Source organism: Vicugna pacos, chromosome 33, assembly GCF_048564905.1.
Source record: "Vicugna pacos chromosome 33, VicPac4, whole genome shotgun sequence".
NCBI lineage: Eukaryota > Metazoa > Chordata > Mammalia > Artiodactyla > Camelidae > Vicugna > Vicugna pacos.
This window is the reverse complement of record NC_133019.1, coordinates 16,804,302-16,822,998: the sequence shown is the minus strand read 5'-3', so window position 1 is coordinate 16,822,998 and position 18,697 is coordinate 16,804,302. Positions and strand designations below refer to the sequence as shown.

Genomic DNA, 18,697 nt, shown 5'->3' with positions numbered 1-18,697 from the left:
CAAGGTGCCTGCAGTTACCAAGGCTCAAGGCCTGGCAGCTAATACTGTTCCCCAGCGTGTGGCCATCGTGGGCCACCTACAGATTTGAGCAGGTGTCCCGTGGAGAGGCTGCCTCTCTACCACACTCAGATCACAGGCAAAGTGTGTGGCATGGCTGTTTGATCCTAAGTTTGCAGGGAAACACGACGCCTTTCTTCACAAGGAAGTCTGTGGTTTAGTCCTAAAAATGTATAACTAATTACTCCTGCTGGCTGGGCCACAGTGTCTTCCCTAAGGCCAAGGTCTGAGCGCCTCCGGCAGCTCCCGGGGCGCCAAGGCTGGGCCGCACTTCCCCCCCGCAGGGCAGGGACAGCCCGGAGCTGCCCGAGCCTGACGCGCATGGCAGCCCAGGCCCTGGGAGAACCGTGTGCAGCCGGGCAGGAAGGGAGGACATTCCAAGATGAAAGGCGGCAGCTCAGGGCCTGGACAACAGGAAAAGGTTCTCATGGTCTCAGTTCAGAAAAAAATGAAGGAAAAGCCATGCAGATTTAGAAGTCCAACTTTTTGATGTTAGAATTGTCACAAGCAGACCCACGGGAGTGGGTGGGAGGCTGCCATCATCTTCCAGATAAACTCAATGCAGCCTGACATCAGCACAAGGCAGCCGGGACCCTCTGGGCTGCTTTTCTGAACGTATCTGTCAGTCATAAATCACCCTCCTAACGAACAGTCCCCGGGCAGTGGCCGGCACCAACGTGGCTGAAATTGAACCCTGGCACACCTCCTCCAGAGTGGCCTCAGGTGGGGCTTGGAAAACATTCAGACTATTACACAGTGAAGTTGACAGAAATGGTTTTTCCCTTGAATGGAAGTGACTACCTGAGAGGAGCTGTGGCAGGTAAGAACCGTGTGTATTCTGTGAGGTAGGTGGGAACAGCCTGTTTCAATGAGCAACCCTTCACCATACCGCCCCATCCCCTGCATGGGGGGCGGGGAGAGACCTGCGGTCACAGTGCCAGAGCGCTGGCAAGCCCACCCCACCCCTCGGACAACACTCCTAGAACAAAGACAAGAAACAGGACAACGGGCTTTAAAAGCATACCCTCTTGGCCCTAAAACCTGACTGTCCTCTTGGGAAAGAGGTAAGGATCTGGCTTCTCCGCCTGGCCTGCTGGGGCACCAGGCCACCAGGCTGCCCTCTGCCCACACCTCAGCCGGGGTGGGGGACTCAGGCCAGGAGTGTGTGGCGCTTACCTTCCCCGCGTCCTCTCCAGGCCCTCTGGGTCTCAGGAAGTGGTTCTTGTCAGCCCCAGGGGCACTGGGCTCGTCACAGTCCTTCACAGGCAAGTCTAGCTTCCTCAGCCTCTGGACCACCACTAGAGACACAGACAGCAGCGCTGTAACCGTCCCTGACCAGGGCTCATGCCCACCTGTGCGTCCCAGCCAGGACGCCTCGCTGTCGCAGCGCTGGGTCCCCGTGCAGAGAAAGCCAGTTCACCCACGACCTTACTGGAGGTGCCTTTTCCTCGACAGCCACGGCAAGGGCCACCCTACTGGGCCTACGGTGCCAGCCGGGTGCTCCCCCCACATCTGGGTCACTGACAGCCTACAGAGCCCCAACCAGACAAAAAAGACCTGGCTCCTCTCAGAGCTGATGCTATCAGTTTAAGAAAACAACTCTGGATAAAGAAATGACTTGGCTTTTCTACCCAATGAGTAATTAAACTCTCTTAAGATTTCCATCTCAACTGAACATTATGTAATTTCCTGGAAACAGCAGGCTTGTGGAGGCAAATGGGGAATGGTGAGACTATTCTAGGTACAAAAAAAGGACTGGAGACATGTGAGTGAACAGGAAAGAGGAGCAAGGAATTGGATGGAATCAGGAATATGAGAGAATCAGAGGGAAATTACATAACATCAGACCACAATCACTTCATTGTTAAACCAAGGAGAACAAGGTGACACAGCTCCTCCCCCCCTGCGGTTTTATACCAGGCGGTGCAGAAATAGGAGGCTTTAAGATACAAGTGCCAAAAGGAAAAAAGTGTCAGAGGAATTCAAGCAAGGCAAGAGGGTACGACAAGCACCCAAGTCATTGGCCACCCTGCCCTGCCATCCGCAGGGGGAAGGAACCGGTGTCATTTCCACAGGAAAGCCCCAGATTCTGAACTCCATGACGACACAGCGATTAATGAAACTGCGACCAGCCGGCACTGCCACAGCCAGTCACCAGCTCAGGAATGACGCGTCTCATTCCCCGGAGGTCTACACAAGGACCTCGGACGCCTGGATAAGGCAGCTCAAAGGTCAGGCTGCCGTCTCTGTTGAGTCAGGACAAGCTGTCCAGCAAGGACCCGCAGGGCCCTGGGCCACAGTGGCCAGGCTGTGGTATTTCCATGAGCTGAGGGTTATTATTTCAACAAAGCCTCATTAGAAACCGCACAGCAACCCATTTACTGCATCTTCAGGTTCATCCCATCACGGCAGCATGGACAGAGAAAGATCTGGTCTCTTACACCAGTGAGGGGTAAACCCCACAAAAACTGTAGAAAGAATAACACTAAGGTGACCCCGTGGTTGGGGAGGCTCTGATTGGCATAAGGTGGTATATATGTGTCTACTTCACTTTGCTGGTCAGCCAAACAACTGACACAAACCGGCCGGGCTGAAAAACGACGGCGACGTCTACTGCGGGCGTCACAACGTAAGCCGAACAGAACAGGTGCCGGACGGGGACTGGAGAGGGGCCAAGAGCTTGTGTCTGAAGAGCAGTGAAACCCTCTGTCAACGGGAGAACGGGAAGCAGTCTGGCACCTTGGGTGGCCTGCTCCACGCACACAACACACCAGAGGACAGGTTTTAGACAGTCATTGAACACATTTTTATTGAGCACCTACTGTGTACACCAGGCACTGATCCAGGTGCTGGTGACACCCTAGAGGACAGAACAGACAAGAATCCCTGCCCCGACACAGCTCCTGGAGCTTACATTCCAGTGAAATCAGGAGAAGAAAACTAACCTGTGGAGAAAATGACCAAGTTATGAGCCGAAGAACAGTTCCCGTGAGGAGTAACAAAAGGGGCTCCCTCCTGTTTAAGTCAGAGCGAAACCATGAGGTCCCTGCTGGTCACCCAGAGACAGGGCCCCGCTGAGCTACCTGACCCGCGGCTGGGAAGGCCAGGGCTCGCTGTCTCCCTGGCCCCGCGGTCTTCGGCTGGAGGTCAGGGCTCCCCAGGGGGTCCACATGGGCATTTAAAAATCTGTCCCAAAATCAATGGCATTTCCAACCAGAGGAAGGCACTGGTTGTGTAAATTTGTTTTAAGACAATACTCTCTCAAACATGAAATTCAATGAAGAGGAACATACCTCGCAGGTAATAAAAAAAATAAAAAGAACCATGAAACCAAATTCAAATGTCCACAGCATAATAGTTTAAGATATTAAAATGAGAATGTAGAAAAGGTTTTTGCCTAGGAAAATATTTAATTCTTAGCCCAAAAGTAATAAAATAGAAACTTACTCTAAAGTAGCTTGGCAGTTTTAAATGTAGGCAGATAATTCTAATTTAAAATGCTCTGTTTTTCTAAGGTGAGACAAACTTGAAAGCATTTGGTCAAAACTTGGTTTTATAAAACAGTCTAGGGTACGAAGTTTTACAGAAAGTCTTTGGACCTCCACAAATCATAACAGGGCCCACTGGGTTTAAGAGACTGTGAATGAAAGAAACAATTTGAAAATCAAAACGGAAACAAGCAAACCACATAGCATGATGCACAGAAGAAAAAAAATAAATACAATAAAACCTCATTAATTAAAAATTTCATTAGGGACAAGGCAAGTTTGATTAGGTGAAAAATGTTCATAAATTTAAAAGAAAAAATATTTAAATTCTCCATGAAATACATATGCATACACATCAAAGATAGAGAGTAAATTGAATGCATCTAAAAAAAATGTGGGGGGGAGGGTATAGCTCAAGTGGTAAAGCACATACTCAGCATGCGTGAGGTCCTGGGTTCGATCCCCAGTACCTCCTCTAAAAAATAAACAAATAAATAAACCTAATTACCTCCCCCCTCAACAAAAAATAAAATTAAAACAAAAAGTGTGGCTTCATAAAGATCCTCACGGAAGGTATTTTAATATAACTGAATAGAGTGATTAGTAACCCGCATACCAAATGGTAAAAGGGTGCTTTTTTAAAGAGCATTAAGACTGTTAAGTAGTTGAGACACAACAGGCTTCTTTACATTAATTTGCTTCAGCAAACCCTTCAGCTTAACTCTTTATCTTCAATTCCATGAGAAATTAATGAGGTTTTACTGTAAAAGTAGAGAAAGAAACATTTCAAATGGTAAGATTCCAGCATCACCCATATCAAAAAATAACTAAAGAAACTTCAGTTTGGAAAGCCACTACTGTACATGCAGCAAGGACCAGATGTTCACACAGCTGGAAGCAGAACCAGGTAGAGAGCAGAGGTCCTCACAGTGTTGTATAGACCAGTGGTTCTTCTGCTCATTCGAAATAACAATTGCGATCTTACAATCAAACAGGAGAACCACTGCTTGTTAGAAGGCACTACATTTTCAGTTTCTTAGAGCACAGAAGAGAGGGAAGCATTTTTGAAGGTGGTCACAGTGGGGAGCTGTTGAAATTCAGTTAGGCTTCAACATCGGGCACCAGCAGCAAGATGCATCTGCATTCCAGGTTTCTGAATGACATGATTACAATCAGAATCGAGCAAATAAACACCAAAACAACCAACAGATGAACCCTGAGTTTCCACATTCCCCTTTCATGTGCAACACTGACACGGACCACTATTACCCAGGAAAATATGGCTTTCACTATAGTTAAATCTCAATGTGTCTCCCAAATAGAGTGTTTATAAATTAAGTTATTCTAAACCATGTACACTTAACTTTGGAAGACGGAGACACAGATATATGTAAACATCAAGAGAATCACTCCATTCCGCGTCTGGGTCCAAACCCATCCAGGCTTGGTAAAACAATGAAGACGCAGGAGACCAGATGGTGCTGGATAAATCACTAGGAGACAATCAAGAAATGACTGCACCAAGTGTCAGGAATGGGTCACAAACAATAAGAATGGCTTAAATATAATTATCCCAACAAGGAAGACAAGTATAAAACAATCCCACTTCATCTTTAGAAAGAATCAAGTCACTGAAATTTGATTTCTTGTAAGTTGCTGCCATTTGCTCGGATGAGGTCTTGAAGGTTTTCCATTTTTCTCTCCACCCAGTTTAAGAACACATGGACTAGAAATCTGTGGTAAGAATTTAGTAAAGTCTTTTCCCTCCTGTTCCTCATTATGCCAACGCAAGCACTGGAAAATTCCAAACAAAAGCAAGTTAGTGGTACAGAAAGTTCATGAACTATCTATGCGCAGATTAAGCACGACAACAAAGACCCCAAATCATACGACCATCAGCTTCTCGTGGTCAGTTTCTTTACTCGGCCAGGCTAATCAAAAGTTAATCTTTAAAAACTGATGAAAATCCAAAGAAAAAACTGCTTTTATCAGTAAGAATCATACCCCCAATCCAGTCCTAGACATGAAACTGAGGAAACGGCCTGCTCAGGGGTTGGCCAAGAAGGTTCTACTGGAAGAAGAGACAAGCATTCCAGGAGCTCAGCTCCTCCCCGTGTCCAGATGCTCACTGCCTGGCCCACTTACCACCACTCACACCCCGCTAGATGAAGTGAAAGCTTGAAAGCAGGAAACGGGGACATACCACTCATAGCTTCCTGTGCAAAGTACTTGACATCCATGTCTTCATCTTGGCCTAACTTCTGGAGCACTGGCTTAACTTCCTCCTGCAAAGCACTAAAATCCAACGGTATGGTCTGTGAAAGGCAGGCCTTGGCCAGAGAAATGCATGCTGTATGGTAATTTTTAAAGTTTAAAATATTTTAAAACACCTATAATATACACTTAACAAGCACAAAATAAGTTAGCAAATTAGCTTTGGGCAATGATCTACACATATACAGAGCTTAAATGCAAAAGTCTGAGTGGACGCCCTCAAAATTAGTTGTTAAGGAGGAGGGTATCATAGCTCAAGTGGTAGAGCGCATGCCTAGCATGCATGAGGTTCTGGGTTCAAGCCCCAGTACTTCCTCTAAAAATAAATAAGCCTAATTACCTCCCCGCCACCAAAACAAAACAAAAAAATCAGTTGTTAAATTACTTTATTATTTTCTTCAAACACACATCAGGTGAAGTGAAAAATTACTGATTTTAATTACAGCTACTACTCCCTACTCTAAGGGGAAAATTTTAATCTATTTTAAAATAATAATAATACAGAAATCTTACTCAGTATCTAGAATTGGTCCGATTTTCTGTAAAGATTTGGCCACGTTGAAACGGACATTTGCTACTTGGTCTCCGGCCATTTTCAATACAATAGGCAACATCTGCTTAGTGGTTATTTCCTGACCGCAGGCTTCAGACAACACCTAGAAAAAGAACAAGGTGGCACTTCTGAAACACTTTTCCTTGGAGGGGAGGGCACGGCTCAGGGGCAGAGCGTGTGCACTAAGTCCTCGGTTCAATCTCCAGTACCTCTGTTTAAAAAAAAAATTAATAAATTAAAAGAAAAAGACTGCTTAAAAAAAAGAAGTAAAATAAAATAAAATACTTTTTTTTTAGGAGGAGAGGTAATTAGGTTTATTTTTTCTTTTGTAATTTTTTTAAATGGAGGTACTGGGGGTTGAGTACATGCTATGCACATGCTCTACCGCTAAGCTGTACCCTCCCCCACCACTTTTACTTTTTTAAATATCCCAAAATCTAAAGAGACAAGTTAATATTTAATAAGCAAGTAACTGGCCAACAGGAAACTGTTTCTAGTTTGAGCCTCTGAATGAAGGATAGAAGGCAGCAAAGAGTCCCAGAATTAGATCAGAATTCATAAGTAACTGATCTGACTCCTATAGATTTTAACAGGAACTGAAAAATTGACATTTTTCTCTGATCTCCTAACTGTCCAAATTCATCAGTATAAGAAACATATTCCAAACAAAAGACAATGTATTCAGAATTCAGAAGCACAGGATTGAATAATTGCTTTAACATTTGTGCTTTGCACTACTAGCTATGTCATACTTACATTAATGCAGAATAAAGTGGTCATTCTGTGCAAGTAATTAGGATCATTTGCCATTACTAACACTTTGGGGACGATGGTATTTTGGGCCCACTCTATTCCAAACTTCTGAACCAGCTTCATGAGGTTGTTGGTGGCGGCTTCCCGGATGGCATACACTGCAGAAGAGGCGAAGGACACACTGTGCTGCTCACACCATAAGCATAACCTAGTTTACTTTTACTTACATCATCCAAAGAAGGACCAAAAATAAAACTCTGTCAACACTCCACATTCAGTCATACAGCAATAGCAAACACGATCAGTTATGACGCCTAACTTACTGATCCGGTCTTATTACAGCTGCAAAATGGGACAGTATGTTCAAGAAAGAGAGATCAAAAACAAAACGGTAAGACTGAAGACAGGAAAACTAATACAGAATCTAATGTAATAGTCCAAGTAAGAAAATGTGGGTGTGCAGAGAGTAGCTGTAGTAGAGGCTGTAGGTGTGGGAGGGAGAGAGATTTATTTCAGTTAGGGTTTGGCAGAGGGTAAGGGGCACAAAACAAAAGCTTATTAGCGAAGTCGCAGGTGGTGGTGTTTTGTCCCAGGATTATTAAAGAGGGACAGAGCCGCCTGCATGAAACGAGATGACCAAGAAATGGCTGACAAGCTCACTCCAAGCATTATTAATGAACAAACGTGAGTGGCAACTGGGTGCTACGTGTTTCAGAAAGAATGCGTAAGATAACTTCCCCCGAAGGTCACACCCTCCAGCAAAGAAGTGAAAGCTGCTGCCCTCCAAGGAGTCACGAGGCCTGAGACCGACTACAGCAAGGCACGAAGCTGTGTAGCAAAGACTGTGAGGGATGCAGGGCTTTAGAGCAGAGAGAACGGGGAGGTCTGGGAAGGCTTCGAGAAACAGAGGCCTTGCACGGGGCCTTAGAGATTAGGGAGGATTTGTGTAAGTACAGAGAAGGGAAGAATTCCTAGAAAGGGCAAAAATATTTACCAAGGGCACAGACTGAGAGACTGTAAGGTTGAACAGTTCGGGTGGACTGAGAACACAGAGCATCATGGAAGCTAAATTTAGACTCTGTTAGAAAACCAATGATGGGTTTTTAAAGCAAAGATGTGACCCTATGACCAATGTGGTATTTTAGCAAGATGATTCCAGCAGCAGCAAGAACAGCTGAGGAGAGAATGACAGCGAGGAGGTCATTTAGAGGCCACCGTCGTCACCGACACAACAGCAAACAGAAACTTGAGATTGACTTGCCTCTTTTTCCCTTAAAAATGTTTCTGTTGAGACAACATGTCCAATGTCTGCTTTAATACCTAACAACTCCCTACAAGATCATTTATCAACATCATAAATCTAGACAGTAAAGTAAAGGGCAACTACCTTCTCACAACTAGTTTCTGCGAACAGCACTTAACAAAGACAGGTGTGGCGCTGCTTCATTTCACATGTCTAGTAAGTCCAAAATCCGGTCTTCAGTAACAGACCTAGAGTGGTGGGGACCGATTCCTTATTCTACTTCTCTCTCCAGGTAAGCCCGGCCTTCCTGGTGGCAGGATGGGCAAGAATGGCTTAACAATAGCCAAGCCACAGCCCTGATCCTGGATAATTTACACGAGGCTTCCAGACAGGAAATATCCAGCTCTTCCGGGTCCGTGAAATCCTTTCGGGCAGCGCCACTGATGACAACAGGCAAGAGAGCACAGCCAAGGAACTACATCCTTTATCACCAACACGCAACGGGACCAAAGTCTGTGGGAGAAGCAACCTGCCAGGAACACCCAGAAGCACCCTCTAAGGACCAAGCTCAAGTCAGCCTGACCCATAATACAAGTTCCCCACCTTCATTCACAGCCTCTGTCTCGGGCACAGCCCCCCAACCCCCAACACCTCTACCCCTCAAGGGCATCTAGAGCATCTGTGTCTTCTCCCTTCATTGTTTTTTTAATTTGCTGGAGATTTTTCTCCTCCTAATGCCATTACCATAGGAAGGGATCTCACTGCCAGAGTAACCGGAGACAGAGCACATGCACTCGGCCTTGACCCAGACCTTAACTGCACTCAACTCTACTTGGCCAGATGCCTACTATGTTCTTGGCTCCCCTCAATTTTGCTGCAAAAAGAATGCAAACCATTCTGCCTCTCTTCTCTTCTTGTTTTGCCTCTCTCCCTCCCCCTCCCCCTTTTCCCCTCTCCCCTCAAGGTCTGGCTGCCTTGCAAAGTTCCTAACACACTCTATATGCTAACTTTTTCCTTTCTCCTATAAAAAATAAATCCCCCTCCTGAATTCCTCCCTCTAATCAACACTATCCACTCAACCATGGGAGCAGCAGTACAGTGATACTTCCTTCCTTACACTTCTCTGGATTTTTCACAGTATTCTTTCAGTAGTTTAATAATCAGAAAAAAAAAAAAGTTTCCAAAAATTTAATTGATCATTGGTCCTACATAACAGTTATCTAAAATGCAAAAACAAACAAAATAATCCGTGTGATTAAGTACAGAGCAATTTCAGAGCCGACATTTCATTGGTGTGGAGAATGTCTGCAATGCCCACTTTGGTATGCTGCTACAGAAAGCGACCCAAAGGTCTCTGCTGCTCCCAAATTGGAAGAAAAAAATCAGAGAAAAGAGGAAGTATTAATTAACTTGCATTGACACAATCCTACAGAGCAATCCTACATAGAAAAGGTGTCAGGAATTTAATTCTTGGTGGAACATTAGGACTTTGAGAGTTCCTCAAAAAAACATCCAGAATACAAGCTTTCAAAGAAATTACAGAACAATCTGCTGGGACTCACTAACATTAAATACTTATCAGAAATAATATAAACGCTTTACATCTAAAAAGAGAAGAATTTCTTTCCTATGATTTGCCAAACCAGAGTTTCACTTAAAAAGAAAAAAAAATTAAGCCTCTTAGAAAGTAATTTTGGAGGACAAGAAAAATGGACATAAAGTCTTCATAGTCTAGTCTGGAAACAGTGAAATTATCTACATATATATGCCTTTAGGAGAGTCGCACATTTTTTTCCTCCCCTCCTTCGTATGATTTCCCATATGATCCAAATATGCCCCGAACAAAACCACTACACGTACAAGCAAATACAACATCCCCACTCCTCCCAAACAGCTACCCAGAAGACCCCACAGACACACGCTCAGTACACAAAGTACACATAAGATGCTGTGAAACTGAAACAGGGTACCTATCATATCCACCAAAACATGGAGCCAAAGCTCACAGGTCATTCTAAGTCCTCAGGGCCCTCATGTAAACAGATCTCAGGCACACTGAAGCTGCCAGGCTGGACACGGGGCTGGCATTAGACCTCATCTGTACAGAAGGAGCCCCTCCCACCCATCACTGCCTGGCAGACAAGAGGAAGTAAACAGACCTGAGGCCCCGTCAAAAAGTAAGCGGCTAACAAGTTAATATATAAAGTGGCTTTATATGAAACATCAATTGCCTTGTATGTTTTGATGAGCAGTAGTTCCAGCTTTTATTTGCAACACAGTACGTAGCACTGGAAATAAAGCATCCTGTGATTACTGAAATGAATTATGCAATAAATGCAAAGAGAAGATAAAATATTAAAAACCTTATTTTCTAAATGCCGTCCCAGCTGACCCTGCCCTGAGTTCTTGGCTCGCCCTCGCTCAGCATCATGGCGGCGGCAGCCAGGGTACAGGAAGTAACATACACCTCTCACCAAAACCAGAAATCAGGGCCCTCTCTGTCCCAGGTCACAGTGACGACTTCCACCCCTAGACTCCTTTACCGCGCCATGTATACCTCCTTCTCTACGCCACCTCACAGAGGCCAAGCAGCCATTTCTTCCCCTAGGCCTTTCATCTGCTTCCAATCCCTGTCCAACCCTGTCTACAGCGGCTGAAGATACAAAGATGACTGGTCAAGCAGAAGACCTTGAGATAAGAAAGAGTACATGTATAAAAGAGACAGTCTGAAAATAACGTAATACGATGAGTGAGAAATAGGGCAAAGAGATTGTTTAATGGAGAAAATAAAATTTAAGACAGAAGAAAACAGAAATGTCAAACTTGCACTCAGAGCAAGTTAACTGGACTTTAATCGAAGCCCATCTTCACCCCTACACTGGTAAGGCAAAATATGGTCAGATTACGACTCCTCTCTGAAAAGGAAATAAATGAACAAAATGGGATATACGCCAAACCATGGGCCTGCTACTAATAATCTGTTTTTAAGTTAGCTACTTACCGTGGTCCACAAGCCAGGCCATACATAAGGAATTCAGCTTTTCATCAAAGAATTCCACACCCTGTGGATACAGAAGATTCCATTAATACATGTCTCCAAAGTTTAGAAAACAAGATGGCCTATTTACATTACACCAAAGTGACTTGAAAGCTAAAATAACACTTATTTCCAAATGAGCTGAATTCATGAACCAGCTGAAAAGGGATACCATGGGATTTGATTTACAAACTGTAAATCTATTTTATTGGACAGAAACCACAAAGGAAAGCATAAGTGACATGGCCCAGGCGTTGCTAAGCGGGAGAGGACAGGGTGGCCGGGAGCCAGGCACCGTGCTGCAGACGAGCGGAAAGCACGCAGCTGCAGTCTGGCTAGCAAGCTCCAGACTATCTGTAAAAACGAACTACCAGGAAAATCCCAGTCAATAATATTAATAATTCTCCAATTTTTCCCTTTTTTGGTTAATATCGTAATAAATCCTTAAGGATAAAGAGTCTGACATCAAGAAATACAGGTCCCTCCAATTAAAGAGAGGACTCTGGGAGGCATGGGAGAAAGCAGAGCGAGAACAAGGCAGGTGGCGTGGTCCCGGCACAGCCACAGGGGGGGCCATCCTGGTTCTCCCACCTCTGCTCTCCCTGTCAACGGTGGCCACTCCAGCACAGGCTAGGGACCAGCCAACTGGGGACAAGCTCCGAGAGCTGATTTATACAGACCCTCCAGCACCTCCCTCCTGAGGTCTATGTGTTCAACCTTTAGCTTCTTTGGATCTTAAGAAGTTTCTGATCAGTGATTATATATTTTAAACAAAGAGATGTAATAAAAAGTTACAGTGCTTTGAAAATAGTGATTTAATAAGATAAAATGGCTCTATAATAATAGATTATGAACAGGCTGTGGCATACACTGAGATTACCACGTCTGCTCTCCAAGATTTCTTTTTCATTTCAGGTCACAGATTTTTTTTCCTGAGTCTTAATTAACTTTTATTTCCTGATTCTTACGGTTTAACCTGACATTTACTCACCATGGTCCGTAAACCAGGCCACACATCATCCTGAAAAAATGTTATATTATAACTGGACTACCTGATATAAAAGTCTTTACAGATTTTTCAAAAAAGGATAAAATACATAATACTAAGTCGAAGTTCTGTAACAAAATGTTCCCGATTGATACATGTCACCCCGCTACACAAGCAGGAGGCAGTCAAAGTCACCAGACGCCTGTTTCCACGCTCCCCCCGACAGCTCCCCCCCCTCTGCAGACTTCCCGGGTCTGAGAGAAGAAGAAAAAAGCAATGCTACTAAAATTCACCCCAACTTCTGAACAGTTATTTCAGGCTTTAGCAAACCAGCTAACTACTGCTCCTTTCCACTCTGGAGAGGTGATCTGTGACAGTCACAGTACTTGGGAGTGACAGAGGAAAGACAGTGACAAGAGGACTTCACCTGACCCCATCAGCTACACAGGTACCCTCCACTTTTCCAGTTTTAGTTCCACTTTACACCACTTCACTTTTACAAAAGAACTACATTAGTACCTGTTTTTGCTAATCAAAAGAAATCCGATGGGGATTTTCATTTTACCGAAAAAAAAAAAGGCGAAAATCACGTTCAGCATTTGCTCTGCAAGGAGCCGTTACAGGGGCAGCACACACCCCGGCAGCCAGCGGCACCATCAAGCTCCTTTCCCGGGATCTAACCCAGCATCTCAGCATCAGGCCGCCACGGCTCTGAACTGTGAGCATCTGCGCTTTGTCTCCATTTATTCTGTGTATCTGTTAGTAAGATGTGTCATAAGGCAATTGCTTCTTCGCTTTCCACCATTTCGGCTCACAAAAACTTTCTTAGGAACACGCTACTGCCAGACAGTGGGGATAACCTGTATGGTGATATCTTTGGCATCCACTCTAAAGAAAGGGACACTTGAAACTTTATAAAACATATGATGCCACAGACATGCACAAGACCCATTTCATAAACTAAGCGTCCCAAAATTATCAATACAAATTCAGTAATCCAAGAAAAGAAAAAATAAATCTCATATGCTATGATCTGAAAGGAACTGAAGTGGGGGTGAAAGCGGGGAAACAAACTACAGTAATGTGAGCTGTCACCTGACATATTTTGAGCTTTCTCAAAAAATATTCAGGTATTCATTTATTCAACAATCAACAGATGCTAGGTGCCTGGAAGCAAGACTGAACACAGTCCCTGCCCTAAAAGATCACAGCTGTCTTATCTCCCCAACTAGATTTTAACAGTTTATACGCTGTAATAAGTGCTACCCACATGGTGAGGGCATATCAGATTTAGAACTGTCCAGGGCACCTACTAAAAAAGAAAAAAAAGGATATCATTATACAACCCAGCAATGAAAATTTTAATTAATATGGTATCAGTAAAACTAACCATGAATCTCAAAACAGTAACATAGAAAGTGATAATGTGGACTTGGACTTGGGCCAAAACACTAGCACTACAAACCTCAACAGTCCTTTTCTATGTGGAGAGTCCTCAACTCCCTTTAACCAGGATGCACGAAAAGTGGTGACCAGAGACATTTTGCTCAGAATAGAGGCAAACAGGGAAGCTGCCCTGAGCAAAAATCAAAACAGACTTATCTTGAAACCACAGTGTCTTTTCCTCTCAATTTAATATTCCTTAAGTCACAGAGACATTAAGTATCACTAAGTCTATGTTATACACAAGAAGAAATGAATGACATTTCTTCTATGGCTATGCTTTCAGACGGTGGCGAGGTGAAATGTGTTTCTACAGTACCTTTCTGTCAGAGTCAATGTGCCGATGAAAATAAAAACCACTCTGCAGGCAACTGAGACAGACCACACTTCCACGTGCCTAAGTGAACAGAGCTGCTCGCGCCGTTCGGGCCCCCACGCGTGGCGGTAAACCAGCCCGTCCGTGTGCTGCCGCCCTTCGCGCGCGGAGCGCACGGACTCACCAGCTGGCCCGCCAGCAGCGGCATGTACTCAATGATGGCCAGCCGGACCCGCCACTTGGCATCTTCCGCCAGCTCCACTATGGCAGGAAGGAGCGACTGGGAGAGCTGACGGATTCCAATCACTTCATTCACACAGTCCAAATTGGAGATGATATTCAGACGAACTTCAGGACACTGCAAGGACACAAGCCCCAGAAGAGCATAGGTAAAGATTTAAGTTCTCTGCCCAATTCCTACTGTCATGAGGAGGTAAAAACTGATAAATAAATTTTAAAATAAGACAGAACTGACTCAGGTGAAAAAAGTATATACTCTTGAAAGAAATACTTGAATATATGAATAATTCAAAGCACATAAATTTAACTGATCTTAACCAGAACCTTCAATGAAAAGTCTACAGAAAAGTAAAGCGCACAGCTCTGGAATCAAATTACATGAATCCAAATCCCAAATCTGCCCTTGTGAGATCCTGGGTAAGTTATCCCACCTCTGTGCCTCACCTTCTTCATCTGTAAAATGGGGATAATAGTAAGACCTATCTCATTAGACTGTCGTGAGAATTACATGCAATAACACCTGCAAAGCATTTATGAGCATGCCTGGCACATAGTACTCAACGAACGTTACCTATCATGATAACTGTGACATTATTATAGTTAAATGAAAGAAACTTTCCAAACAAAGATATGTTAAGTTTAAAGAGAAGAAACCAGGGAATATAAGCAGGAATCAGGCAGAGAAGATGGAGAGACATTTTTAAGTCCTTATCAGCGGCTCTTTGTGCCTATTTTCTGGGAAGCCTGTGACTCCCCATGCCCAAACATTGGCATTGGTTTAAAGTGAGTTACTTTTTCGGGTTCTGTTCTAGTGAGAACCTAAACAAAAACCAATCCAAATCACTGGCTGTCAAATGACAACAGAATTTATAGCCAGACTCACCTCATCCTTTAACTGAGCTAAAAAGAGAGGTAGAAGATGTTCAATGGTATTCTCTTTGCCCAGAATGGTAGACAGTCCCATAATGACAGACGCTAGAGCCGATTTGACATGTTGATTTGTATCAGATACTAATTCCTAAAATAAAATCAAAATGAGAAGCTTTTCTTTTTCGCAAGCCAACAGGAACTTCCATACCATTTCCCAAGGAATTCTGAAAGACAGCACTATTTCAGTACTGGTTAGTTCATGTTTCCTCAGACTACCTGCCAGATAACATAAACCCAAGCACCACAGTGCATTTTACAACTGTGTATAAAGCACTATATACGTATATATAAATGTAACTACATATAATTATATAAAAATATCATAAAGCACTAATAAGTGATAAATAACAATGTCACACCTTAACATCTGTCCCATTCATCTCCTGTTCGTGTTTAAACTCAAAGAGCTTTAAGGTAAAATAAAAACTGAGGGAAAAATAAATAAATACATAAATAAAAGTAAAAACTGAGGTCTGATCTCCCTTCATATATGGCAAAGTGAAAAACTAAAGTTAGGTTTACCTTTATAAATGGCAGAATCTGATCCATAATTATGGTCTCTCTACCTTCGATGGGCAAGTTCTCACAAAGTTCTAAAAAAGACAAACAGAAGAAAACAGTGCTTACACAGCCATTTACAAGGAGCCAAATGAAGAGACTGAAGCAGGTTTATCAACAGCTTCAAGTTAAATCAAATTGTATGTGTACGGAAATAAGCTCCAAGGAGGAAAAATGGGTTCTTCCAGATACACTTGGTTCCATCAATCTACCTGCCACTGTGCACCATGCCAACCCAACCTGGAAACGCTTTTTTTTTTTTTTTTTTTCAAAAACAGGGTAAAACAGCTGTTTGGTTTATATATAAAGGGAGTAGCTTTATATGACAATGTAACATTTCAACACATTAAAATCACCTCTAGTGATTTGAAAACATATTCTAGAACAAAAAAAACAAAACACAAAATTCAATGACATTAAAAAAAATGAGCCAAAGTGAATGATTCGTACTACAATGTCAATTAACTCCTTCACCTTTTACTTTGTGAGCAGCAGCTGCTCGGACTTCGGCTTCACAGTCTTTAAGCAGGTTCTGAAAGGCGGGGATGAGGTCATCCTGGGTGATTTTAGGACCCACAGCTTTCTGGAGCTATAAAAGAATTTGTAAAGGTTTTAATGTACATTAAAATAACATGAACACACAAAACAGTGCAGTCTTCAAATACAGACAGTCCCTGACTTATGAAGGTTCAACTTGTGATTTTTCAACTTTATGGCAGTATGAAACCAATACAAATGATAGAAACTAAACTTCAGATGTTGAATTTTGGACTTTCCCAGGCTAGCGACACGCAGTACGATGCTCCTGTGCAGCTGGGCAGAGGGAGGGCGCCGCAGTTCCCAGTCGACACACGATCACCAGGAGGAACCACCAGACACTTACAAGCATTCTGGTTTTCTCTTTCAGGACAGTATTGCATAAATTACAGGAGACAGCCAACACTTTCTTATAAAACAGGCTTTGTGTTACATGATTCTGCCTGCTCCACTCCAGGCTAATGTAAGTGTTCTGAGTACATTTAAGGTCAATCAAGCTCAACTATGATGTTCAGGAGGTCAGGTGAATTAAATGCCCTTCAACCTTCAATGGGTTTATTGGGACATAACCCATCATACTTTGAGGAGGATCTATAGATACTTTTGCCACAAGCACTTTCGATTCAGAAACTTTTGGTACAACAGCAAATCAGTGGGTTTCCAGTTTTTTTCTTTAGTTCTTAATCAACGTCAGTGCAATAATTTTACCTCTGAAAATTTGTCAGCTACCATATAGCGAACTCGCCAAGATTTATCTTCTGCTGCTTGTCGAAGTATAGGCATCACCAAAGCCTCGAGGTCCTCCTGAGACAGTAACTGGGCAATACTGACACAGGCTTCCACAGCCAGGAGGCGCACTGAATCCTAACGAATAAAAGTTCTTTCTGTTACACAGTATTTACTGAAAGCCACGTGGCAGTGTGTCTGGTGTAGGGTAGTGCTGTGGGTGTCATTAAACACACATACACACACACACACACACACACACACACACACACTATATGCAGCTCATGTCTTTCTGTCTTGAAACAGCTGCTCCCTTTGCCTGGAATGGAAGGCATGTCAAAGCCATAAAGGCAGAAATGACTTTGTTCTGAGCGAACTGCAAAGTAATAATGTTGGTTAGAGTACAGGACTTTAAGGAAAATGAAATGAAAATGTAAAGATTAAGTGAAAAAAGAGAACATTCTAATGATGTCTCTAAACCCTCATTATAAGAAATGAGGGACAAAACTGAAAACTACCCTTACACAAGTTGTTTAGAGCAGATCAGAGCAGAGAAAGAGAATAAGGGTAAGTGAACCACTCAGGAAGCTGAGTTTTCAAAATCCTCAGTTTAGGGTGGCTGTGAGGAGGCTAGGCGTAAGATAATGACTTGAAAAGAAATACAAAGAATAACTCATCTTAAAAGTAATGTTTTAAAAACATTATATTTAAATGTTTATGATCAAGGACAGAATAACTTTGAGGTAGCCAAGCCTAGAAAAACCCAGCAGAGAAAGTTAGAAAGGCCTGAGATTAATGAACTCAGCTTTCCAAATGTAAACTGCCAAGCGTCAGTGTAACACCTATTGGTCCTTTGCGCCAAGGAGAAATACACAATTAGACAAATCAATGAAAACTTAGAAATTGAGACTACAGATCTGGAAACCACAAACCTATTAGTAGGAACTGAAAACAAGTAAACATGAGTACCCAGAAGAAAACAGGACTAAAATTGTAAAAGTAGGTGCATATATGCACATACGTACAAATTCTGGAACTTTCTCCACTGCAGCAATGACACCACCATCCACCCAGTTGCTCGAGCCAAAAATCCAGTTCTTGATTCCTCTTCCCTTCATTAAATTCAACTGTCGTTCTACCGACTCCCTCCCATCTCCAGACTCCCTCCGCCTCCCCTGGATCACCACGCTTCACCACTGTCTTTTGCCTGGATGATTACAGAAGCCTCCCAACTGGTCTTCCCGTTTCTACTCTCACCCTCCCCTCTTACAATTCAGTTTCCACCCAGAAGCCAGCATGTTCTTTTAAAAATGTACATTACATCAAATCACACCCCAGCTTAAAATCGTGATGTATTTATTCTCAGGGCACCTAGAAAAGAAAATCCAAACGCTATGCCCTGGTTTAAAGGTCCTGCACAGCCTGGTCCCTGCGTATCTTCTCCTAACTCATCTCTTATCAGAGTCCCTCTCACCCTCTATGTTCCAACCTTAGGGCCTTCACACGGGTGTCCTCTCTTCCTGCAATGCCCTGTTCCTGGAGCTCTGACACTCT

At 43.4% G+C, this 18,697-nt stretch overlaps 1 protein-coding gene across 4 annotated transcripts in view; it reads right to left on the bottom strand.

The window, feature by feature from the left end:
* The window catches only part of PPP2R1B (protein phosphatase 2 scaffold subunit Abeta), a 35,116-nt gene that overhangs the window by 8,245 nt on the left and 8,174 nt on the right, over nucleotides 1-18,697 (bottom strand). For 2 of the 4 annotated variants that reach the window (XM_072954005.1, XM_072954006.1), the window contains exons 6-15: nucleotides 17,126-17,281; nucleotides 16,355-16,469; nucleotides 15,845-15,915; nucleotides 15,276-15,410; nucleotides 14,337-14,510; nucleotides 11,370-11,430; nucleotides 7,129-7,283; nucleotides 6,333-6,475; nucleotides 5,749-5,840; nucleotides 1,234-1,355 (exon numbers count right to left, since the gene is read on the bottom strand). In XM_072954005.1, the coding sequence (XP_072810106.1) occupies nucleotides 1,234-1,355; nucleotides 5,749-5,840; nucleotides 6,333-6,475; nucleotides 7,129-7,283; nucleotides 11,370-11,430; nucleotides 14,337-14,510; nucleotides 15,276-15,410; nucleotides 15,845-15,915; nucleotides 16,355-16,469; nucleotides 17,126-17,281 (1,224 nt within the window). Of the gene's footprint in view, nucleotides 1-1,032; nucleotides 1,034-1,233; nucleotides 1,356-2,839; nucleotides 5,340-5,748; nucleotides 5,841-6,332; nucleotides 6,476-7,128; nucleotides 7,284-11,369; nucleotides 11,431-14,336; nucleotides 14,511-15,275; nucleotides 15,411-15,844; nucleotides 15,916-16,354; nucleotides 16,470-17,125; nucleotides 17,282-18,697 lie in introns of those variants that run through there. The other 2 variants (XM_072954008.1, XM_072954007.1) reach the window with 2 other exon arrangements.